The sequence below is a fragment of the Ambystoma mexicanum genome, chromosome 4p (assembly GCF_040938575.1).
Source record: "Ambystoma mexicanum isolate Mex_15411 chromosome 4p, UKY_AmexF1_1, whole genome shotgun sequence".
NCBI lineage: Eukaryota > Metazoa > Chordata > Amphibia > Caudata > Ambystomatidae > Ambystoma > Ambystoma mexicanum.
Window position 1 is genome coordinate 132,804,392 of NC_090927.1, and position 26,160 is coordinate 132,830,551.

Here is a 26,160-nt window from a genome sequence, read left to right on the forward strand (position 1 = left end):
TGCACTTGGGATAGGCTTAGTTGCCTTAATAAACCAAGGGTTCTTTTATTTTAGTAGGCCTCCAACACGTCTCGCACCCAACCTTCGCAAACACCCTGTGTCACAATGGACTAGGAACCAGGCCGGTGTGTATCAATAAGATATTTATTAATTTATGATTTAATGAAAAAGGAAAAACTATTCAAAATACAACAGCAACTAATGTAGTGACAACACAAATGCAAAGATTCCTATAGAACAATTGGTTCAAAATCCTAACACAGTTCACATGGATCTTTAATGACAAAACAGGAAAAACAAATTTAAAGCAAGGGATAGGACCAAGGTTAAGCACTCCTCCCTGCCACAGTCACCCCTAAACATCAGCTAACTTAATTCCCTTTGAATGGAAGGCAGTGGCAAGGAGTAAGGAAAGAGAGAGAAAAGTTGGATTTGGAATAAAGCCCACCACCCCAAGATGGGAAGTCAGAAAAGAAAATTAAAACCTGTTTTTTGGAGAAAAACGGCAGAATCGGGTTTTGCTTATTACTCGCACGGCTACTCACAACTGCTATGGGACAGCTAGAAAGGAAATTTGTGTTCCTACACTTGAGGAGATAGGGAAGCTTAGAGACTAATCAGCACACCAGGGCAACGTGGAAACAAGGTAGGTAAATAGATTTTGGTGAGAAAGCAAAAGCAAAAGAGAAATACAAACGGCAAATGGAAATTCGTTTTACACGGGATTTCAATGACAGGTAGCTAAGGAAAGGGGTTTAGCTTTCAAAATCGGAAATCGGTTTTTAAGGTCAGGGTCAGAGGCACATAACAGATAGGATTCTAGGCAAAAGGAGGTTGCTCTCAGTGGGACTACGGTTTGGGTTCTTTTTAATAGGACAGATGCAACTTAGAAGTTTGTGGGGTAATGCACACAATACACGGGCAACTTCAGTTTTCAGTTACACAGAGACGAATTCAGGTGAGGGTATACTTTAATGATTATAGTTATTAAAGAAAGGCACTGGACACAAGGGGGTTAATTTAGACTTTTAACCAACTTGCGCTGTGAACTTCAATGGGGAATTAATTGATTTACTTCAAATAATGCTAAGGATTTATACAGACACCTGAGAGATTTATCAAAGGAATACGCTGACACATACAGCTTCTACTATGGGAAGGTGAAAGAATATACTGGTAATTAGGGACTTTCAATGGGATTTTCAATGGGGTTATGTTGCAAAAAGGAAAAGATTATGCAATTCAGGGCTGGGGTTATTTGCTACTTACAAAGTAAGCCTTGGTTTGGGATTCTGGACAGGCAGCTGGATCTCAGTCTCTGCACTCTCCTGGATAGGAGTCTGGACAGCCAGCTGGATCTCAGGACTCTCTGGACAGCTAGGCAGGGGGTCTGGTCTCTGCACTCTCTTGGATGAGATCAGCTGCCACCGACCTCTTTCTCCTGTCTCCCCGGATTCTTTTGTTTGTGTGCCCCTTTGTCTAGTACAGTCCCCCTTATAAAGCCCAAATGACATCATTCTTTTTACAATCTAGGGTAAGTGCTCTAGAATTACTCCTACCCTGGGATAGGACAGCCTACCCTGCCTCTCCCCGCCCCCTGGCATCATTGGTTCAAAGGGAGGGAGCACCATCTGTCTGCTTGTCATTTATTATAGTTCTTTGTTCCCAGGTCCACTTTTTAGAAAAACTGAGTCATATATTATAACTTGCAACTTATCCTAGCCACCACCATAAGAAATAGATATGCAGTTTCAGGGAATTAGGCAAGCCGATCGCCAACTCTGTGCGAGGTAGTATGGCCATTTGGCACATTTTCGTCCTTTTCATGAAATGCATAAGTTATAACTCTGCAAATTATTTAGCATGTTCACAATCTAATTTTCAATCGTACCACCAAATCTCATGCTTGTCACATGTTTTAATCAGCCAGAATGAGTCTTTACTGGCCATTTCAGTCCACAAAGTCCTAGAAACGTGCACTTAGTCTCTAAGAATCCACCTGGAAATTGCATGGAGAAATCGCATAAAACTAAATCATTTCTTATTCTGATTGCTGGGGAAAATGCCTAAAATGAACCACTACTTTAATGTCAATTTGGAGGATCTGTCACATATGGGAGGGCGGTGCATCATCCCACACAGCCAACTTTCTCCCCCTGGCTCAGCTTGCAACAAAAGACTTTTGTTACACCGTTTGAAGTTTGTCAGTTTGTCCTTGGTAGTAGGTGCAGAAGGAACTCACACTTTTGAGTCAAGCTCTAGCCACACTTGTTTTCTTTGTTCTCCCTGCTAGTACTGCTTTACAGTCTGGCAGAGCCTGGAATTATACTGACCTTAGCCACATCAAATGTTATTGCGGAATGGTTCACTTATAAGTGCGAATTCCATTGGGAGGCAAGGCTTTCAATTGAGAAGTGTCCTGCCTGAACCCAAAAACTGGTTTTACCATTTTTCTGATCCTCCTCTAAGTTGATTGAAGTCTGGTGGGGGAAAATATAATGTACATTGCTTAGCCACCCACACCCACAACGTATTCACTGACAATTCTGTGCCGTTTTTCATTTGCAGCTTTTTAGAGCGCTGTAGTTCACATAAAAGGGAAAACACAAGCCATGTTGGGTTGTAATGTTGAAATCCTTGACCCTTGTGAATTAACAGTAAAACAAGGCTGTTTTTGGATGTAGTACATAACTTTTTGTCCTTCAACTGGAATAAAACAAATGCGGAGCCGTTCTGGGAGAAATGTTTAACTTTTCTTGTCATTCAAATAAAATAACAGAAAATGTAGGGCTATTTTCCGGGATGCAGTGTTCACATGCTTGCTACACATGTGCCCGGGAAAGCCTAGCAGGGCAGTTTTTGTGACAATGTTTGATGCAGCTTCAGGTAACAGGGATTTCTGTTTCCGGGCCTTAAATGCACCCCACAAGCAGGTAAGCAAAACGAAACCCAGGTGCAGGGAACAACGTCAGATAACTGCCCACTTGGCTAATTAGTCTACAATCTCTCATCAGTTAGGCCCTAAGCCAATGCTACTTCTTTGTAGTTGACCTTGCTGACTGTTCTCTTCTCCAGAACTTTATAGCGAGTGAAGGTACATTGCTATCTTCGTCTGGAGCTTTATGAATAGGCCTGGTCTTCTGGTCTTACACCACATGTGATAAGACCATGATTTTGCCCAAACTTTTGTTCTATTTAGTGCTATTTGATTCAATTATATTAGGTGTTATTACTCTTCTCTGCCTCTGGAGACTTGGTTGGTCAATCTTGCATATGCTTTCCATGAATTTGACTGTACAATACTTGGCACTCGCAAATGCTCACTCCTTTACTAAATCTAAGAGAAATATGTCCTGCGTACATGGCTTATCCTCTTCGACTCCTTTGATGCCTTGCAGTTGCCTATTGCTGTGGCATCCTTGATCCTGAGCCAAACAAATGTTCTTTGTTCTTGTACGAATTTGTATTCCAGTGCCTGTCCGCTCTGCAGCCTAGGTTTTCTCCCTGAGGCTTCTTGCTTACTATTTCACAATGCCGACGTCCATTTTCTCAACATGGCTGCTTTACCTGTGTTACATTTCCTACGTTTAGCAAGCTTCTATATGTCTCATATACCTTGTGTTTCTGCGTATATACATCTACTGCATCTCTGCTCACTTATCTTCTCAGCATATATGATTTCTTTGTATTCACGTGTATGTTCCCTTTGTAACTTAGTCATATCTTCATTCTTTAAGTATTTGTATATCGTTTTAGTGCATCCTTGCGTCTTCTTCACATAACATCACTTTACACCAGTCAGACTTTACTATAGTTCTTCTACAGTGGTGTCTGTAGACTTCCTTCTACCGCATCAGCTCGAGGTTACATTTGGTACGGTTGTCTGAGCGCATACAGTCTCTCAATTCTTCGATGAGGTATTGGGATGGTACTCGGTGTCAGGCACAGGGTCTTCTTGTTGCTCTTCCAATCTGACACAGTTGAGGGAGTGGGGTCTAATGGCGTGTACATGTGCCTGTCTACAACACAGTGGGAAAATTAAAGCAGCAAGTGGAAACTCTCAAACAGAAAAGGAAAACCCTGGGGAGAGGGGAAGAGAACACAGAGGGCCTTTGAAGTTGTGAAAATGCACATTGTGTCTCACAGGGAGTGGGAATGCATGGAACTGTTTTTGAGGGACTGGTTGCTGAAACAGCTGGGAAGAAAGTGACGCTCCTCCTTTTTTAATCGAAAGGGCACAGCGGGTCTCTGGGAGACCGCACCTTACTGGCGCACCGCAAGATCCATAATACCGTTTGTTAAATTAATTTATTTTACATGTTACATAAAACATAGGTAATGAATATTATGTTAACACATTTTGTGTTGTACTGGTGGAATTAACACAGCACAGTCTTCAGATGCACCGATTAAATCAAGTCACCTGTACCCATTTATGGCGGCCACTTATACATATCTTTGGGGATTGTGGAGTGGATAGGTTTGTGTTAAGCACACAATTCTATGTGGATGACAGGCAATACACGTTGCCATTAGCAAAGAGACAGAAACGCAACTTGCTCATTTGGACGGCTGTTCACACGTGGAAGATTCAAAGTTGGCTTCAAATGAAGCTATGGCCAAGATCAGGGTCCTCAGGAGGAACATTGCTGGCCAGGCAGGACCCCAATGCTTGAGAGTCTTGTTAAGCTTTTGGGTGAGCCCATCATTCGCTCAGGAGGGTAACAAGATTTAGAAAGGTAGCTGGCTGTGACCCCTAGACCAAAAATAATCCCCCTCACGAATTACATGTCTGCAAAAACGTGGGTTTTAGAAGAGCCCTGGAGAATACAGGGTTTTCGTTCCATGTCCAGCACCTAGAGGTTGCACGTTGCCGTGTAGCTGATATAAGTGTACACTCACGCGGGAATGCCCGCCGATGTATGGTTGACAGGGAGCACTTAAATGGAAATGGGAGGGGCAAGTAAAGTGGGGGCAGAAATGCACGCCGCCTTATGGTTGACAAGGAAGCCTTGAATGGAGTTGGGAGCGGCCAGTGGGGGCAGGGCGGATAATACATGGCTACCTCTAATCTTATGTCATCTCAACATTTACACATCTGGGAATTGTTTCTGAGAAAACAGGAGGGGGTTCAGGAACCATACATCACAAAACGGGCATCAGACGTGCGAAATATGTTGTGCAATTCATAGGGATTGCATCGTTCATGGGAATTATGAATGTCAACCAAAGGGAAGGGTCACACCCAGAAAAGAACTTCAGATGAAATAGAAACGGACGCCTTGCCTTGAGTACACTTCAATGACGCACCGGGACCGGGACCACGCCTGGAATGTTCCTGGCTGGGGTGGGCTGCGTGATGAAAAGCAGAGCAAAGCCCAAGCCCCGAAGTCACGTGACAGCAGCCAAGGCCTGTAGCAGCATTCAATAATAAGAATCCATTGATAAAGGGGGGAGATCTAGTAGAGGGAAAGGGTGGAGTGGAGGGATGGAAATATGGACAGTCTACTCCCACATGCTTCCTATAAGAGGCTATCCAGCATACCCCACTGAGAGATTATTTACAACTGTCAGCAAGATGAAGTTCTCGATCTACACCCATGCAAGCACCAAAGTAAAACACCTCGACAAGTCTTTCCACTTACTTCCAGCCCGACTCGTTCCCTACACAATGGGCATGTGCGTTTGTCATTAATAGTATATTGAATTCCCCATCCCCCACACCAGGGGTGGACTGGCCTATAGGGAACTCTGGCGATTTCCTGGTGGGCCTCTGCACCCTGGGCCTCTTTTGTGTGGTATTTCCACATTTTCTCATAGGAAAAGCATTGGGCTTGCTGAAAATGTGTCATATGGGGCCACTTTGAACTTTATTTCAAGGGCCTTTTTTGGTCCCCAGTAATTATTTCCAGGGCCTCTTTTAGTTCCCAGTCCTGCCCTGCCCCACACTCACATGACACGCCCCTACACCGGTATTGTCCGACAGCATTCTTACCACCATGAAAGGCTTTTCAAGACTGTCTACAAATAAGCCATTGTTCCTCTCAAAAGACCCCTTTTGCTTCGATTAGAAGAATAGCAGTGGGCTTTTCACTGATGAACCATCGCACCTGCGTAAATCATGCAATTGGGGCAGGCCTAGTATGCGAGCGAGTGTGTAAACGCCCTAGCATGCTGATGGGAGACTCCATGGTGAAACACTTCCTGGCACAGGTAGCCGCGTTCCGCTGTGTACAGAGAGGCCCTTTATTTAAGGCACCACCCACATCTCTCTAATCACGATCTCGCCCAGTGTTTAACAACCATGAAGCCACTCCCTCCCCCCCAGGGGCTAGGACCCTCGGGAATGTTAGTCAACAACTCTGTCCATGACTGGATAGGAGCCATGTTGGTATTCGCCCTCCCTCCACCCAAAAACCAAAACCAAAACAACGAGGCCGAAAATAACGTGAGTATAAAGTCTAATTTCAGCGGGATTGTGGTACCCTTTTAAAATAAATAGATAGGGAGTTGGGTTGTTACTTTCGCTGTTTTAACGTAGAACTGTAGAACCGCCATGTTAATCCCACACATATGCTTATGTTAGACTTACTGAGAGCAAGCTGTGGACATTAACTAATAAACAGGGAGGAAACAGGGTGGCAACACCAAGGGCCTCATTACACGGATGGCGGTAGGGATTTACCGTTACCGGTAATGGAATACCGGTAACGTTAAATCCCCATGCGGATCACGACCCGGCACACCGCTATTAGCGGCATCGCAAATTACGGTGCCACTAATAGCGGGCAGGCCGTGTGCGCGCGACCCTCCATCCCGTAAATTACGCCATGCCGCTATTAGCACAGCATCACAAGGCCAGTGGACATGCTAATAGCGGCATGGTAAATCCACCCAAACCCCTTACCGCCATGGTGCTAATACCGGCATCGCGGACCACCCGTTAAGAGGAATGAGCAGTGTTCCCACCTGCCACAGGTGGACACAATCAGCACAGGTGGAGGCAATGGAGACTGTGGCAGCTCAAAAGGAGCACACCACACCCCTTCCCACACCCCTTCCCACACAAAGATGGTTCCAATACTGGCAGCAGTACATGGCCTGGGGGACCTCATTGCAGCGCAGCTGCTACTACAACAGGCAGCACAAAGGAGACGCAGGAGGAGGAGGAGGAGGAGGAGGGCAAGACAGGCACAGCAAGCACCACAACGGCACCTATTCATACCACAGAGGCACCCACCAATCCCCAGGATCAGAGCCAGTCCATTCAACCTAACCCCTGAGCAGATACACACCCTGTACCGTCTGGACAGGGTTACCATCACCAGCATCGTGGACATGATCCACGACGACATTGTGAGCCTCATAGACATCAGAACTGCCATCCCCCCGCTACTGAAGGTGGTGAGTGTGCTCCACTTTCTGGCCACAGGCACCTACCAGCATACAGTGGGACACATGCATGGCATCTCACAACCAGTATTCTCACGCACGCTGAACCAGGTACTCGATACACTCCTGAAGCATGCACCTGAACACATATCCATGCCACGGACTGCCCAGGAGATTGCAAACACAAAAGTTGGCTTCTATTCACTGGCAGGCATCCCAAGTTGCATTGGGGCCATCGACTGTACACATGTGGAATTGGTGGTCCCACATCACAATGAAGTAGTGTACCGAAACAGGAAGCAATTCCACTCTATCAATGTCCAAATGGTATGTGACGCCAACAAGATAATCACACATTGCTGTGCCAGATTTCCAGGATCAACACATGATTCCATGGTCCTGCGGAACTCAACTATCCCACGCTACATGGAGCGACACCCCGGACAACGTTTGTGGCTACTCGGTGAGTAGCAGGGCAAGCACATGGCAACGTGATTGGGGGGGGAGAAATACATACTGCAACTGGGAGTGATTGGGGGGGAGAGATACATACTGCAACTGGGAGTGATTGGGGGGGGAGATACATACTGCAACTGGGTGTTGACTGTCGTCCGTAGGAGAAATGGACATACAGATGTACATCAATGTGCATCCGGGAAGGCCATGATGTACTTGAGAAGAACCCACATGCAATTTGAAGCTGCACAACATCGACAACAATGCAGGTTGCAAAATATCACACATCCATCCACATTGAACATCCTACCACGCCACATTTCACACGAATCTGCAACATGGCGTCAAGATAGTAATACACAATCAGCGCAGCACAACATCAATCCAGCAATGCGCACTTGAATGCATGCAAAGGGATCACCCCTAGACATAGCACTGAACCACACACCTATAGCACCACTGAAGTGATGCCGCACAGCATGGCCACATTGGTGTCAGAATGTCAGTACACTCGCAGTGTGGTACCAAATTTGCCTGGGACAGGGACACCTAAGACCTGGCCTCACCCAGGACATGTCAAATACTGTTGGAGGCATTAATGTTGCATTACTACTTGCAGGGTCAACCTCCCCCTTGCACGTTGCTGCCACACAGACCATCTGCATGTATGCTGTCAATTCAGTACTCGAATCACAATACAATGTCAATTAGTGTGATGTGAACAGGCCGCTCTTGAGGTGAACAGTAACAGGACCCTGTTCATTCCCCCATACAGGTGATGCGGGCTATCCCCTGAAGACCTGGCTCCTCACACCTGTACGGAACCCACAGAACAGGCACGAGGAGGAATACAATCGTGCACATACCCGTACCCGCATCGTGATCGAGCAGACTTTTGGACTTTTGAAGTCACGTTTTAGGTGCATTAGCAGGTCTGGTGGTGCTCTCCTGTATGGACATGAGAAGGTGGCCAAGATCACCATGGCATGTGTCATGCTGCACAATATGTGTATCAGACGGTATGTGCCACTGCCCCCTGACGTTGAAATAGAAGCACCTGATGAGGATGATGATGGTGATGAGGACGGAGGTGAAGGGGATGCAGGTCTTGCAAGAGGGGATGGGCAGGAGGGACGTGCTGTGAGACAGCATCTGATCAACCAAATATTCTGAGGAACATGTTTTCGTACTGTCACATGGTAATGGGGAGTAATGAACTGGTGTATGTTTTCGAGCACACAATGGACCCTGTCCCCAATAAAGTACACACACACAATGAAGTTGTCCAAGCCAGTGTTTAGATCAGAAACCAGTGTATTGAGTAACATTAAGGTGTGAAAGTGCAAGTCCCAAAACATCCCACCACCCTTCCCCCCACCCCCACAACAGTCCCATAACACCCTTCCCCCCACCCCCACAACAGACCCATAACACCCTTCCCCCCACCCCCACAACAGACCCATAACACCCTTCCCACCCCCCCCACAACAGTCCCTCATGTGTTTGCCAAGTTTGCCCTGGCCTATGCACACATAGGGATCTCTATCGACCCCCTATTTTCAATAGTCCTCGGGGGGATTCAGAGGGCTGGCAGATGTGCGCCTGGTGGTGCGCGTTGAGCGACGGAGGGGGCTTGTTTGTCTCGACCCAGAAGATGAGGATGGGGCAGACTGGCCTTGTTGGGAAATGTGGTGGTCCATAGTGTCAGCCATGCCTACCAGGACCTCCCTGAGCCTCCCTATCTCATCGCACAGCCTGTTGGTGTTGGCGTCCATCCGCTGTGTGGAGTGCCTCAACGCCTCCACGATGTTCTCACTGCAATTGGCAGCCTCCTCAACATGCTGGCCAACCAGCACAGACAGCTCTTGTTGGCGCTGCAGGATGGTGGTCAATTGGAGGGCAGTGCTGGGTGACTGTGCACTTGAGGCTGTGCCCTCGGATGCATCCACTACAGCAGGTGATGCCAACATGGGGGACATGATTGCAGGGTTGGTGTCCTCAACTGTGGATTCAGACTCAGGGGTCTGGAATGGCACTGGCTCTGGTGATCCAGGGGGGCTTGGGGTGTGCATCTCCATGGCCTGGTCTAGGGTGTCCTCCAGATCGGATAGGGGGGCAGTGGCGGCTGCCTCACCAGTGGAGCTTGCCGCAGCTGATGGTGGGCCCTCGGTGGCTGGCATCGGTGCGGGTGGGTTCACCACCGGTGGTGGGGCCGCAGTTGGTGGTGCAGCTAGTACTGCCGTGGCAGTGGCACTCCGACGAAGTTTGGCACTCGTCTGGTGCGGCCTGCCCCCCTTGCCCCTTGATGTTGTTGGGGTATCCGCCGGCTCCTGTGCCCTTGGCCTCTTGCATGTAGCTGTTGCCTGTGTTGCATCAGCGGCATCCTCCCCATCTGTATGTGAGCCTGTCAGGGGCGAGACGGGGGATGGCATTGGTTGCGTTTCAATATACTTGATGCAGATTACATAAATGATGCAGTTGTGGCAATTGGGACTTAGTGGTTGTGGATGCAGGTGATGTGTCAGTTCAGTGCCTCATCCATGGATGGTTGTGTTTGGGACTTGTCTGTGGTGTTGTGTGCATGTGTGTGTGTGTGGGTCTGACACAGGCATGGTGAGGGATGGATGCATGTGTGGATGTGTGTCCATGCATGAGAGGAGTCTGTGCTCACATATGGGGGGTACAGTACATTCACATCGCATCCTGTCATGTGTACACTCACCTCCATCAGAAGTGGTACCCACGCCGAGCTCCATGCTGCCTACTCCCTCTATTGACTCGACGGCAATCATGTTAGCGCACGTCTCCTCCCATTCCTTCATCCGGATTGGGGATCCATCTCCACCAGCACTGGCAATGCGGTGGTTCTCAGCCAGGATGCCCCTCACCCGCAGCCTGAGGTCGTCCCACCTCTTCCTGCATTCGCGCACAGTGCGCGTGCTGGTGCCCACTGCACTGACTTTGGCAGCGACCTCCTCCCAGATGGCTTTCTTCCTCAACAGGGTTGGCCGGCGCATGTCATTCGCGAAGACCACCTCAGCATTCTCCGCAAGGGTCTGTGTCAACATCACCAATTCCTCATTGGTGTATTTTTCTTTGCGCTGCCTGTCAGTTGATTTCTTGAGTGCCTTAGGCATGATGCAGGTGTCCACAATTGTTTGGCACGGCTCACGAATCAATACAGGTCCAGGGGGCAGAGGATGGCAATGGATTGTGTTTTTAAAGATGGCCGCCGGGCTCTTTCCCGTTCCGGCGCGATGACGCTATTTCTGGTTCCGCATTTTTACGGTCACCGCTAATAGCGGTGACCGCTAATGGCGGTCACCGCAATTTGCATGTAGCGTGAGGGCGGAGGTGCTATCTGCACTTTCGTCAAAGCCAGTAAGGGACTTTTTTGGGACTTTTGCGGCATGGCGGTGGGGTCATTACCGGCATGGCGCTATGCTCGTGTCCGCGTACTCGTAATGGTACGTAATTAGCGCCCTCTTACGAGGGCGGACACGTTAATAGCGCCATGCCGCTAATATGCGGTTTTTAGCACACACCGTGTAATGAGGCCCTAAGAGTCTGTACATTCATTTTTACGAGAGTGCAGACTTCCACTGACCTACGGGTCCATGGAAGCGGGGTCCAAAGTTCTGTAGCAATCTATGAAATAGGGCGCAGCCTCCTACCTGCTCGGAGAGTGGGGGTCTGGGATTCTAGTGCCTACATGTTTCAGTGCGCCCCAGTAGGCCGGCGGGGCCATGCGTAAGGATTTGAATGTGATCGTAGCCAGCGCTGGAGCGGTCTACCTGCATCGTCCTGATCTGAGAAGCATGCCTGCTGCCGACTTTTGCACTATTCGCAGCCTGAGAAGGAGGCATTTGGGGATGGCCAAGCAGGCACTGTTAGATACGCCAAGATGGACATGGTTAAAGTGAGGTATGCCTGGGGCTGGCAGTGCAGGGATTCGTAAGAAAATGGAAGACCAGTTTCAGCATTAAAGTTAAAGAATACTTTTCAACTGCTGCTCATGCGTCGGTTGTGCGTTCATTAGTACCCCAACGTTTTTTGACAACCATAGAATGCATTTTATATTCACCCAATCAAGAAGGTCTGATAAATAGCTCGAACCAATACGATATCTTTGGTCCCCTATCACGTGACATGGGTGTCTGACGACACCACAGAATCTATTTCAAGATGTTCCTGGAAAGCCAGATTCGGTCTGTAGCACAGAAATGATGGGTTCAATGATGTCTGCTGGTTGACAGCTTAAAGCTCGGTTCTGTGTCGTCTACATAGTTGTATGCACTGACAGCACAGACAGCCTGAACCAGCTAGGGCAAACACTTACTAGGGAGGGCATGGCAAGTGTCCAAGCTCAGTACTTTTAGGCCAGTCAAAGGCGTCAGGTGTACATTAAAGAGCCAGGGAGAGATTGAGCAGTCACGTGGAGTCTATAGCTGGCCTGCCATAATGAGATACCATGACCATTTGCAGGGGGGGTGCAGAGAACGAATATGACGCAGTCAAATTCTCCACCACTCCCTCCAATTCCACGAAAGAGAGAAAGAAAACAATCAGTGGCTACACCAACAGTGTTGCCTTTTGTGTAGGCATGGCATAGGCATTTGCCAGGCACTGCCACAATGGTGTTACCTGTCCATAAACTGGAAAATGGTGCAGGTACCTGCACATGTGATAGCAGTGCCTGGCAAATGCCTATCTAATACCTAATCTGACGTCAGAACTGTGGCCTTTGCCAATGCTTGTTTTTCACAGGCCTTCAGTGCAAGGACACCCATACTGATGCTAAATCCAGCCGCCGAAGGGACTCTTGGTAAAGACATCTTTAATGCACCAGTAGCACATTTGCAACTGCAATTAAGCCATTAACTCCCAGAAGACAGTTTAGAAAGAAACCTGGCAGGCCAACGTTTGATGTTAGTACTTGATAAAACTAGCGCAGACTGATCTTTTAAGGTTGTTTTTGGGTGGGAAGTGACAGGTAGATGGTGTGACAAAGCCTACATAAAGGCCCTGTCAGGGGAGAGAGGGTGCCCACCCCAAACATCCCACAGTGCCCGCGCGAGTGTGCACAGGCCCCCATCCCCTCGCCACCTTCCTTGTGATGATGGCAGTGTCCCTGCCGCCGGAGAACACCGACGGGAAGAAGCCGCAACGAGAAGTAGCAGAAGGAAGACACCATGCAGAGAAGACTATTGGTCTACACACTGTCCAGAAATAGAGGCCGTATTAATGAAAGTCCCACCAGGGACATTAAAAGACCCACCAGAAGGCCTCATGAAACGGAAACTCCAGTCCCTCAGAAAGTCTTTTACTTTTTTTTTTTGCAAGAGATACTGCCAGAAAAGGAGGCGGAGCTTACATGCCCTTTTTCAAGCCTGCCGAAGCACTTCCCCTGCCACACCCTCTTGAGCCAGCTAAGTGATTGCACAGGGTGAGCATCCAATCCTGGGAGGCGGTGGGGTATTTAAGTAGGTGTGTGTGTGAGTTGTGCAGTGTGGGTTACTTGGGTAAGGACAGGCGGTGGAGAAGGATGTCCAAGAGACCGGAGGAGGCGAAAGCGAAAGGAGTGTGGAGGCTATTGGTAAAAGGGGGGACATGCAGTGTTTGAGACAGGAAATGTGTGAACTAGTGATAAGAGTAGGAAGTAGTAGTTAGGTGTGGTGGTAGAAGCAGGAAGTGGTAGAAGTGTACGGTGCTTGGTGGTAGTGGTCGCATTGGGAGTGACAGTAGCAGGAGAGGGTTTGAGAGTAGTCGGAGTAGAAGGAACAGGGAGAGAGATAGTGGTGGTAGTGTACGGTGCTTGGTGGTAGTGGTCGCATTGGGAGTGACAGTAGCAGGAGAGGGTTTGAGAGTAGTCGGAGTAGAAGGAACAGGGAGAGAGGTAGTGGTGGTAGTCCAGTTACAGTAAAGGGGGAATATAATGTGGTGTAGTAGTGAGGAGGAAGGAAGGAAGGCAAAATTAGAGGTATCGTAAGTAGGAGGAGTGGTTGGAATAAGGAAAGTGATAACAAACACAGGTGGAGGTAGGAAGGCAGAGTGAGAGTGCAGAGGAACAGTGGTAAGGTGGGAGGAGGAACATTCCGGTGCCCAGTGAATAGAGGGTCAGGAGAGACTGTGCGTGCAAGGAGAACAAGTGGAACTGGGTAGAAGAAAGCACCAACCCACATTCCTATAGAGTACTAATCGGGGCTAGGTCAGGGGCAACTAGAAGACGCCTAGGGAGGTAGCCAACCATCATCGTAGGGATACCCTTTTTAGCCTAAGGGAGAAACTCAAACAGTAGAGGTTACCTTTCGTTATTACTAACAACCCCATTAGGGCTGCCTGGGACAGGGAGGTGGGATAAGGCTGGGGAAGTTGAGAGAGAGAGGGACGGCTGTAGCGCCAAATCTCTCAAGAGGACCCGGTAAGCCCTACAAATCTTGAAAATGGAAGCCATTCGGGCCCTTTGTATTTTAATAAAAACCCTTGGATTTACTATCAGTGTCGTCATGGTTATTTGTGGAGGACCACCTCTTCACAATGGGAATGGTCATGGGAATTTGCATTCAATGGGTGAGTAAATAACTAAACACCATCCACAAGCTGTGTCTCCCTCTTCAGATCCCATCTCCCCCTACCTGTACGCCAATCCAATAGTTACGGCTTAAAGGTGCTGCTTAAGCATCGCTTAATGGCCAAAACTAAAAATGGCGTGGCTGAAAGGGTTGATGGTTGGTGATAAATCAATTAAAAACAGTGCAGAACAGGACTGTGAGACTTGACTTTGGCCTCAAGCCCTTGGATCGTATCTCTCCAGCCCTGAAATCTCTCAATTGGCTCCCAGTGGCTGCAAGGATTAAATTCAAGACCCACTGCATCATCCACAAGGCTTTCTGGGGCCTCGGTCCAAAATACCTTCAACTCTCCTTCTGTAAACACCTTCCCACTCAAGCTCTTAGCTCCTCCACCTCCAACTCTCTCAGGGTCAGTCGCTTCTTCAAGCAACGAGTTGGGGGTAGCTCTCTTTCCTCAGCTGGGGCCTCTCTCTAGAACAGCCTCCCTGCCATTCTGAAACTTGAGAACCATCACCGGTTCCGGAAGCACCTTAAGACCTTCCTCTTTGCTTCTGCCTTTGCTCTTCCTCTCCCCTGCTGATCTGTCTGCTTCGGCACAGCGCACATGGTTACCCTCTGATTTCAGGCCCATGTCCCTGGCCACCCAGCCACACACCCGCACTGCTCCTGGCAACCCTTGCACTTGGGTCTGGATCTGTATACCTACAGACCCCTTAACGTGCACTTATCAGACACCCCTTGTCTGCGCTGTAAACCTGCACTTGCCACCTTGCTGTCTGCACCACCATTTGTTGTTGTTACCACTAGCTCAGCACGTTCCATTTCTCCCCTCTCCCTTGCACTTCCCCCCTTCTCTCTCCCCTGCACTTGCGCGTTCTGAATGTCACTGGGCCTAGTAAGATCGTTGTTTTTGTCCTCCCTTTTTTCCGTTCCCTTGCCTTGTTGCACTCTGAAACACTTGTGTATGAGCGCGATACATATAAAATATCATATCATATATCATACCAGCAGCGTTCCACCTCTGGTCATCTAGTAAGATGTTGACCATCAATTCTGTGCCATGTAGGTGACGGAAGCCTGCCCCTACATAGAATACCTTATAATTGAATTCTATGAAGAACGGCAGCTGTCAGGTCACCGCACTTCCCAAACGTTTTGTTGGATATCATTTCTAGAGCAAGCATCTTCCCTCTTCAATGTACAGCTAGGGAGGCAAAAGTATTCTCCAGAGAGGATTAGCAACCATATGCTTCAATCGCCACCTGCCCGTATATGCTCCGTCGCAGGTCCGCCCTCTTTACACAGGTAAGGTCAGTACGATGGCGCTGCAGGCGGGGAGATGTGCTGCCAGTCTAGGAAGGCATGTTCCTCTTCCAAGCACCTTTGGCCTTCATCAGGAACCCTCCAACCTGTACCCACAATGTCGACGCATGCTGGGCAGAGGCCACACGAGAGACAGTGAACATAGCCTCTGTTTTCGAAGGCCTAGAACAGTGCCCAGACATCCCAGCAAATCCCTCGTTCTCAAACACAATTTCCGGTACTAGGGCTAAGCAAAAGGACAACTACAGCAGGTCTAAGGAGCATGCCTGCAGATGTGTGCCTTCTTCTACATCAGCCTAAATCATTCTCAATTTCTTTTTAATCTTTTGAGGTTGACACACTGGTTTGTTAAAATTAGCAATTTTCTGTCGAAGTACCCACTTTGAAAAAAGAAAACAGCTTTTGGGGAAAATGAAAATTGTTAACTTCTGCTCTAATGAACACAGCAATTTTCTGATTGCAATGCTACAAAAATCACATGCATTGACACACCTTAAGGGCTCTGACATTGTGCATGCAGTCATTTATGTTAAACCACCGGTAAGTGAGTGTGGCACACGTCAACGTTAATAAGGCGAGGGGGCAGAGCCAAGCAGTGCATATGATGGCTGCCTCCTACCCTCACGCTGTAAACTTTCACAGAGGCTGTGGGCTTGTTAGTGCCCACTAGCCCGAAGCTGCTCTGTGGGTACTGGAAGGAAGGTGAAGTATCCGAGTCAGGTGGTCTTTCTATCAGTGGTGGACTGGGAACCAAAAGAGGCCCTGGAAATAATTTTCTTAGTGGCTCCTTACTACATATTTTCAGCAAGCCCAACCTTTTTCCTATGGGAAATTTTGGAAATGCCCCACAAAAGAGACCCAGGGCGCAGAGGCCTACCGGGAAATCTCCAGAGTTCCCTATAGAGCAGTCCAGCTCTGCTTCTATAGCTGTGGATTCCTCCTGGAGCCTGGATTCTGCTGCAAAGCATAGTCTTTCCTCCCCTGCATCATGCAAGAGGCTGCCTGAAGCCGGGCAAACGCCTACTAGGGCGAGCATGGCGAGAGTCCAAGGGGAACGGTGTTGCAGAGACTACGCGTGGTCACACTGAGGTGATGGGGCTGCTGGTGCCAATATTTCACTGTGGGAATCCAAGCCCATTGAACGTGCCGTGTAGGATGTGACCGCGCAGCGAGTGCTCGCAGCGTCCCCAAACATTGAGGTAAAGGCATTTCTTAGTACAAGCGCTGTATCCGACTGCTGCATACAAACACAAGTGATTTCTTTGAGCAGGAGGGCACTGGGTCTAGAGAGTCAAACGAGGGGGTGGTGCAGCAATCGCAATGAGTTTAAGACATCATGGAGTCTACTCGAGCATTGCATGGCAAAATGGATAACTTGGAACGATCAAGTACACTTGGGCAATGTGAAGCGTAAAAAGGGCTTCATAACGTGATCTTCAGAAAACCGGCTACCAACCTGGGGCCTTGAACACCATGGTCACTGCCACAGACAGTCGTGTCCAGGACCATAAAGGGTTTAAATATATAGCAGTGGAGGTCATGATACTACTAGATGCAAGCTTGAATGTGCCAAAAAAAGTTAGGATAGCAGCAAGTATCTGGGTTTTCAAGGCTCTGGAAATGGTTTCTGTGGCATGCATATGCAGAAAACTGCATTATTTGAAGGATACACAGATAGCCAGAACCAATAACACAAAAGCTTTTCTACTTAAAAGGGTCCATCTGCCCTCCAGGGTGCCCAAATCAAAGCAGGAACTGGTTTTAAAACCGCAGACATTACAGACTCCCTGGAAATGGACAGAAGTAGAATACTTCTCTTTCCAAGCCCAAGACCTAAATCTATGGGAAACAGGAAACTGATGCTGGAGGTTCAGAAGAGGTGGTGGTCTCAGTATGCCACCCCTGCGAAACCACATATTTTGGCCAAGAGATTCGTTTTTACGGGCTCAGAGGTGCTGTCAGCTTTTTTGGAGAAGATCCGGAATGAGAAAACATGAGAAGATACTCACAGGCCCGGATGCTAGCGGGAGAGGTTTTAGGGATGGTGTGAAAGACCAGATTATTTGGGAGTTAAGTGTGAGAGAGTTCAGAGCAATTGGTACAAGACAAATCATAGGCTGTCCATGCCTCACAAGAAAGTAGAATGAATGCGTTCAATAAGCAGAAAGGAAAAATGGGCAAAGAACAAGGGCTCCCAAAAATTGAAAGTCAGTGGAGCAGTGAGGGCACAATAAACGAGTACAGACGTTTAAATGATACGCAATATTAGGCATCGTATAGGGTGATAGCTAAGTGGGACCGGTGTGTCACTGCAGCACCAGGCTCCGCACTGTGGTGGCGAAGAACCCTGAGGCAAAGAGTATGACCTCCAAAATGGTAGATTTGTAGTACATAAAGTCAATAGTAGGGTAAGCGACTGGAATGTTTTGAATGTAATTTCCTATCCATGCACGTGGATCACTTGTTATAATGCTCCTGTTTTGGTTGCCAGAATAAACTATGATGTGACCTGATGCTGTTCGGAAAGAATTCAGATCAGATGCAACGTGATCCAACTGGAAACACCTTCAAAATAGACAGGCAGGGGTGGGGAGGGGCAGCATTTTCTCATCTTGACATTAGAATACGCTAGACCAAACAATGCCAATCTGTTCGTAACCTAGAGAGCGTACTAAACGCGTGAAAACAGGCAACAGGATTCTGCATCAGGTTGCCACTGATGGTGAAAGGTGGCGTGGGTGTACCTGGTCAAAGGGATATGATATGATATGATAGGTTATTCATAACGTGCTTAATACCCAAAGGTTCCGAAGCGCGGACCCTGTGTTGCTCCGTGTAGTCTTGCTTCCAAGACGAGCATGCTGCCCCTGAGCTATCCCCCCCGAGACAAACTGTACACATATGGATGACTGTACACAAAGAGCAGAAGGGGTTTAGGAGAAGGGCATGTAGCAGACAACACTGCTGTGACATAATGGTACAGGCAAGATATTGTTCCAAACCATACAACTGTTGGGTAAAAGTATGAGTTGGGCCTCACACATTTTAGGCAATACGATTTGTATAGCTCAGTTTTACTTTGTCACACAATGACAAGTCAAAGAAGCCTTGCCAGAAGTTATACAGATGGAAAATGCTGAACTAAAAAAAAGGGAACAAGGTGGACAAACCTGTACCAGAAATAGCAGGCAGACACATTTCTGGCAAGGTAAGTAGGCATTAAAAACTGATCCCACACTATGGAATTTGGAAAGATTTAAAAATGTTGTAAAGCAGGAGAAAAATTGTGATCAATTAAAAATGGGTAATATAGAGTCAAAAAGTGATTTTCTCTAATTCACTTAAATCAATGGTAATAAAAAACGAATTGGGACAAGTTTGAAAGTTCAGAAAAGGTGACCTGTGAAAATTGGTGGCTCCTATCGAGGACTACATGAGAACAGGCCACAATGACTCCTTAAGCAAAGAGGCGTCAGAAAGCGAAGAACATAGTTAAGAAACTGGTGTTTGAGCAGGGATGCCCAATGCCACTGCTCCTTCACGCCCTCCACCTAGAACTGTTTTTGGAAGCGGTGCGAGCAGCCGTGGACATCAAAGGTATCCCATTCGGAGGCGAGACCCATAAGATTGCGGCTTTCGCTGATGATGTGATCTTCTCGTTAACATCCCCGAAGGTGTACAAGTACAGGTGGGTGGAATCCTCAGTGAAGTATTTGGGAGTTTACCTAACCAACAATGTGGAGCAATTGTATGTAGCAAACTTCTGAAGGTCAAATCTAAATTGGTGGACTGGGGTCCCCTCGAGATCTCGTGGTTGGGTAGAGTGAACGCATTAAAAATATCAATCCTGCCTCTGCTCTTGTATCACTTCATAGCCCTACCCATACGGGTTCCTGCATCCTTTTTCAAGGCTCTGCAAAAAATAACTAACCAATTTGTCTGGAATGGAAAGCAGGCGAGAGTGGCGGGTCCCATTATGAAAGCTTTGCCTGATAGGGGTGTGTGGGGGAGCCGGATTTTCGGGTGTACTATTTAGCTGCGCACCTCAGGGTTATTAGGGACTGGCAGAAGAACGACAGGGGCAAGGTGTGGAGACCCATGGACAGAGCGGTGGTGGGTACAGATCTGGAAGGCGTTCTGTGGTTGCCGAAGCAAGATAGGCCTAATAGAATGTATTGCAGTGCTATAACCTCGGCGAGTGGAGATGCATGGGACCAGGCTGTCCATAGAGCCCGGATCACCACCTTCCCTTCCCCTTATTCGCCCCTGCACGGCAACCCGCAATTCACTCTGGCGGCCACTCCCGTGCCGTGCTTTGACCTGTGGTTCTCTGGGGGATGCAGGATGCTGCGGGATCTGCTGGTGGAGGGGGAGGTGAAAAGCTTTGAGCAATGTAAGAAAGACTTTGGTGTGGGGGAGAAGCAGAGATTTACATGTCTCCAGTTCAGGCACTGGATCTCCCACCCGTCCGTGAGGCAACCGGGCTCACGCTCCCTAACCCAATTTGAAAAGTATCTCGATACTGATTCGGGGGGCAGGGGGTTGTTCTCGTCCATATACAAACTCATAAAACGGGAAGAGGCATTACACTCTAGAACTTGCATGAATAAGTGGGAGAAAGATATAGGGGCGGACATAGGGGAACAGGAATGGCTTAAGCTGTGGTCCCACATACCGAAACTGGCCAGGTCTATTCAAATCAGGGAGATTTGACTGAAGCTCCTTCTGAGATGGCACCATACCCCGTTCAGGTTAAACAAGATGTACCCCACGCTTACAGCGCTTTGTTGGAGGGACTGTGGCGAGGTGGGATCCTGGGCTCACATCTGGTGGGAATGCCCGAAACTTGAAATATTTTGGTTGTTAGTTCGCCAGCCAATAACCCAGGTGTTGGGTCCTTTGCAGGCTGGAGGTAGGGGGCAGGACTTACTGGGCCTAAATGGGACGATTGACACCCTGTCCACCAAAGCGGACTGCAAACTCTATGCGATAATGGTGATGGCAGCTGCATTGGTCCTGGCCAGAAAGTGGAAATCCAAGGAGCCTCCTCAGGAGCATGAGTGGGTTTCGAAATTGTGGGCTCTGGTGGCAATGGAGTGGCTCACCTACGTGATTCAGGGCGCTCACTTACGGTTTTATTCGGAATGGGCCACCTTGTTGTCCTTCTTAAAGGCGGGAGCCCGCCGGGCCTGGTGCCCTAAGGCGATGGAACTACTGGGCATAGTCCCCCCTCAGGACGAATCGGACCTGTCAAGTTAAGGAGTGGCTGCTATTTTCTCTGTCCGATTTGCCGAACTTGATTGCTCTGCGAACCTGTGGAATCTTGATGGGGAGGGGTGGAGGGGAGGAGAGGGAGTGGGGAGGGGCAGGGAAAGGGAGGTTAGGGTCTGTTTTGTTTACCTTCTACTTGTTTTTGGTTACTGTTGTATAAGTGACTTATTGACAAACGGTTAATAAAAACTTATTGAAAAAAAAAATAAGAAACTGGTGTTTGAGAAGTTGAGAAGCAGAACGTGGCAGCATGTCCAAAAGCCAATGGGCTGTGAGGAGAACCTGTGACAAACCACAGGATCACTGTTAGTAGATTCGCAATAGGTGAAAGAACGTGGGAGTGCCTGCTGTTTGGTGATTTCTGGAAAGCAAAAAGGAGTGAAAATAAAATATGCCAGCCAAAGTGAACCGGCTGCAGTTGACCAACAGATCTCAAAGATAAACTGGCCCTTCAACTTAAAGGTGTAGCATCAGAACTAATGACAGCTGGAATTGAGTGGAGGATGATGGAGGTCAGACCACAAAGACCTGGATCAAAGGCCTGCGGAGCTAGAGGTGTTGAGGGCTCGAGGAAAGGGTGATCAGATGGAAGCAAGGACTAATGCCTACAAACAGACGTTGTCAAGATTAGAGAAGAAATGGACAGGTCTGCTGGAAGTGGACGCCCATATTCATGAAAGAAGTGACGTTAATAAGTGTTCCAATACCTCTGAACGCAAGGTCTGATTTAGTATGTATTGTGATGAATCCTATGGAGTCATCACTGATTCCCCAACAAAGATCTTCTCCCATGTGACCAGGGGACGGCAGCTGCTACTTGATCCTGACACTGGGGGTGGTATTAGGAGGCAGGACCATGTGGGAGGAGACCGTTGTTGGGGAAAGGTGGTGGCCCCATCAGGAGAGGCGCAGTATTCTTCCCTTCACAGAGAAGAGGGCTGCATCATTCCTAAAACTTTGATGGCTTGTTGTCACTATACAAGCCCTTTCTGTTGTAAACCCCCAAAACCTCTTCTTGAAAAGCCCTCTAGGCAAAACATCATTCATACCTCATACATAATATTCCTTTAACATCTCTTGTCTCTGATGATTCTCTGAACAGAGGATTTGAACAATATAACATTGATAGTCACAGAAACTCTGAACTCCAACACCCAGAAAGCCTCAGTTACTGAGGAGTTAATGCGTATCAAGAGAATCATCAAGTTAAACAAGCAGTCTAGTTGTTTTGAGGCGGTCCGAGTGAGCGGGGCATTTAAAAATGGTGTTCGCTTTAAAAATGAGGGACCCGAAGGAGAAAGAAGTAAAGCCGGGGTCGAGAGAAGCAGAGCCGACGCAGACAGCAGTACGGGGGAAGGACCGTGCTGGAAGCAGTAGGCATTTCAACTCCGCTGCTCATGAGCGTTCCATACCTGTGGGGCGCGAGGCCCGAATGGAAACTGCAGGCACAAAGAGAACCAACGAAGAGCCGGCAGCCACAGCGTGCCTACTGAGAGCGTGGTTGTGCAGAGGAGCAGCTGTCGTGCTGGCAGGTGAAAGTGGAGCTACCTGGAGAGCTGGAAGGAAGTCTGCACTGCAGAGAAGGCCGTCCCAGAGTAGGAGCTTCACCACAGCAGTGTGCCATGGGTTGGAAACATTTCAGTACACCATTGAGTCTACCCAGAGCCATTGCGGACCCTGGGGCGTACTGACAAGCACATGAACAGACAAATGTATTTGAATGCATAACCAGTGAAGTACAAAAAGACAACACTTAATCAAATCCCCATAGAAGAGATGTCAGTATGGGGAAAGTTGGAGCAAGTGTTACCCCAAGCAAATGAATAGTAATGAAGATAAAAAAGGGCAGAACTTGAAAAAGTCCCCATACATTAGAGGTCAGTGTGATGAAAGTTGGAACAAGTAGAACCTCAAGCCAATGAAGTAGAAAATACAGTGAGGTAAAATAACTATGTTGAATAAAAAAACTGAAGTCAAGAAAAGTCCTGTTGAAAAGAACACCAGACAGTGAACATTGGGAGGAAAAATATCTGGCAGGAGAGTATAACAGGAGGTCCAGTAAAGTTGTACAGTGAATGGAAAGATCCCTGGAAGGAGAGTATACCAGGGGATCAAGGATTTCTGGCAGAGGAGTATACCAAGAGGTCCATTAAAGGTGTATAGAGAAAGGTATTTGTTTAGTAAAGTATATGGTAAAGAAGTACATCAGAGATACATTTGGCATCTTTAAGGAATTATTACTTGAATGAGACTTTTGCCATCCTTCCACCATTCTTAAGAAGCTATAATTTGAAAGAGACCCTTGACAGCATACTTAAAAAAATCCAAGGGAAGGGAAATCACCCTCTGGATCCAAGGACTCATCCTTGGAAAAGACTGTTTCTGTTGGATTTTTTTACTTGCTTTGGTTATGGACACTTTTGGCCAAATATAACTCAGATACATTTCCTTGCACTCTTAGTTAATTTTAGTGTGAGGATCAGAGTAGTATATTTTGGACACAAGGTCAGTTTATATGTTTGACGACGAGACACAGACTGATCTTTAGTTTTAGTTTCCTAGGCAGGGAAACACTCTTTATGATAGGGACAGAGAGGTCTTTTACCCAAATCTTTTATTTTAATAACGATGTCTGATGTTGAAAACATTAAAACAATGTGTCTGCCTCTCATTTCTGAACCCTCACAGTGTGCAAGGCATGGAACTGCAACTGAGTCACATAACTATATTTTTAAGTTTTAAGGACAAAAACCATGGGCTACCATTTAGGCCTTTGGACAAAAAGATTTGTCTGTAATGTTCCCAACATTGCAGTTATCCACAAACAGTGTATACAATAGTATTATGTGTCAAACCTTAGAGAAATATATTTTAATCTTTGTTGATTCAATATAGCGCCGACCAATGTTTTCATGTTGGTGTGTCCAGAAACAGTCTTTCCGGAAACCTCCTCTATCTTTGCAGAAGTACTATCACAATATTACATGCTGAAGTCAAAGACTTACTCATCTCCATGAACAGTTGGCGCTTTTCTGCCATGGTCCTTCTCCTTTTCCCACTCTCCTCGATCATTCTAAAAAGAGCAAGAGTAGAATTAATTAAAATTAAGACGGCTGCTAAGATAATGCAAATACATTCATGCAAATCCTTGTTTAAAATCGGATCATTCCGTGACGACATTGACCATATTCTTTGCCATATTCTTCCTTCCCTGTTTTATTAGGTGACTTTAATCTTCATCTTTCCTCCATTCATTCAACTTCTCCCTTCCTTTCTATTCTTGATTCTCATTTACTTTGCCCCCTTTCTACTCCTTCCACTCATAACTCTAGCTCTTCACTTGATTTAATTTGTCTTTCATCTTTCACTGCTTCTTCAGTATCAGCTTTACCTATCTATTTATCTGATCAATTGTTTCTCTCTGTATCACGTCTCCCTCCTATTTCTTCTACTCCTCTCTCACCTAAAACATTCTAACGACGCGACTTACGTGTTTTTAACTTTTCACTCTATCATGATACCTGTACGAATATTCTTCCTCCCCTTGCACACTTCAGCTCGCTTTCCGCAGATGAGGCTTCATCGACTCTTTCTTCAACTCTTCTGTCAGGTCTTGATCAACTTTATCCTCTATCTGCTTTTCAGCCCACCGAAAACCTGCTCAACCTTGGCTCTCTTCCCATCTCTGTTCTATGAAGTGGCTTCTACGTCGCTTGGAAAGAGGCTGGCTTAAATTTCGTTCTCCGTCTAATCACTCTGCTTACTTCTCTTATCATGCTCTTTATGACAAATGTTTAAACTCTGCTAAACATACTTATTTTTCTGATCTTCTCCACACTCAATCTGCTCATCCTAGGGGTCTGTCCAAACTTTAACCCATCTTCGCTCTCCTCCTTCCCCTGATCCTTCTGCTAATTCTATTCTCACTGCTTCGGATTTTTCTTCTTTCTTTCCCTCTAAGGTTCATTCTCTACATCAGGATATTGTTAATTCTACCTCCTCTAATACTGTATGTTCTCCTTCACCTGAACCTCTAACGTTCCTTTCGGAATTTGCCCCCGTGTCCAACTCTGATGTAACACCTCTATTGGCCAAAGTCCATCCTACAGATGCTCCTACGGATCCCATATCATCTGGTCTTATCACCATAATCTATCCTTCCTTTATACCATTCCTTGTCTCATTCTTCAATATTTGCCTCTCTACTTCTATCTTTCCTACAGCTTTCAAACATGCTATCATCATTCCTATTCTAAGAAAACCTTCAGCTAATCCTCTTCTTGTTTCTAACATTCGCCCTATTTCTCTTTTACTCTATTTATCTAAGCTTCTGGAGCGCCTCGTCTATTCTCAGATTTCTTCCTTTGTTAAGGACTTCTCTTCTCCCACGTTTTCAATCTAGGTTTCGTCCTTGTCACTCCACTGAGACTGCCTTAATATGTGTCCTCAATTCTCTTCTGTCAGCTCGCCACTCTAAACAGTCTTCTTTTCTGATTCCTCTTGACCTATCTGCTGCTTTCGACACTGATGATCACTCTTTGTTCTTGGACTCTCTCTCTTTTGGTTTTAGTGGCTCTGTTCTTTCCTGGTTCTCTTCTTATCTATCTAACAGAACTTTTTCTGTTTCTTGGGGTGGAAAGACTTCCTCTCCTTTCTCTCTTAGGGATGGTGTTCCCCAAGGTTCAGTCTTGGGTCCATTTCTATTTTCACTCTATACTTCATTACTCGCTCATGTTATTTCTTCCTTGGGAATTTCTCACCATTTCTATGCTGACGGAAACAACCTTTTCTATCCTTTTCATCTTTTATACTGGAAATTCATCACACTCTTTCCTCTTGCCTTTCTGTCATTAAATCATGGATGGCATTGCACTTCCTTACTCTGAATGCTGGGAAAACTGAGGTTCTATTCTTCCCTGCTAATACATTTCCTCCACTGCGGCTATCTCCTTTCCCCTGCTACTCTTTCTATTTCTATTTCTCCCAATGCTGGCAATTTCACCTGTATAATATTGCGGCTAAACTGGTTATTTCTTCTCTTATTTTCTCTCGTTTCTTCTATTGTTCTGCCACACTCTTTGGTCACCCTACCACTCATCTTGCTCCTTTAAAATCGATATAACATTCCGCTGTTGGTGTACTTTGT

The 26,160-nt window shown here is 47.1% G+C and overlaps 1 protein-coding gene across 6 annotated transcripts in view; it reads right to left on the minus strand.

The window, feature by feature from the left end:
- DTNB (dystrobrevin beta) overlaps positions 1–26,160 on the minus strand; it is a 1,559,893-nt gene that overhangs the window by 1,258,045 nt on the left and 275,688 nt on the right. For all 6 annotated transcript variants that reach the window (XM_069605562.1, XM_069605560.1, XM_069605561.1 and 3 more), the window contains one exon: positions 24,020–24,087. In XM_069605562.1, coding sequence (XP_069461663.1) covers positions 24,020–24,086 — 67 coding nt within the window. In that variant the 5' untranslated portion in view covers position 24,087. The remainder of the gene's footprint in view (positions 1–24,019; positions 24,088–26,160) is intronic.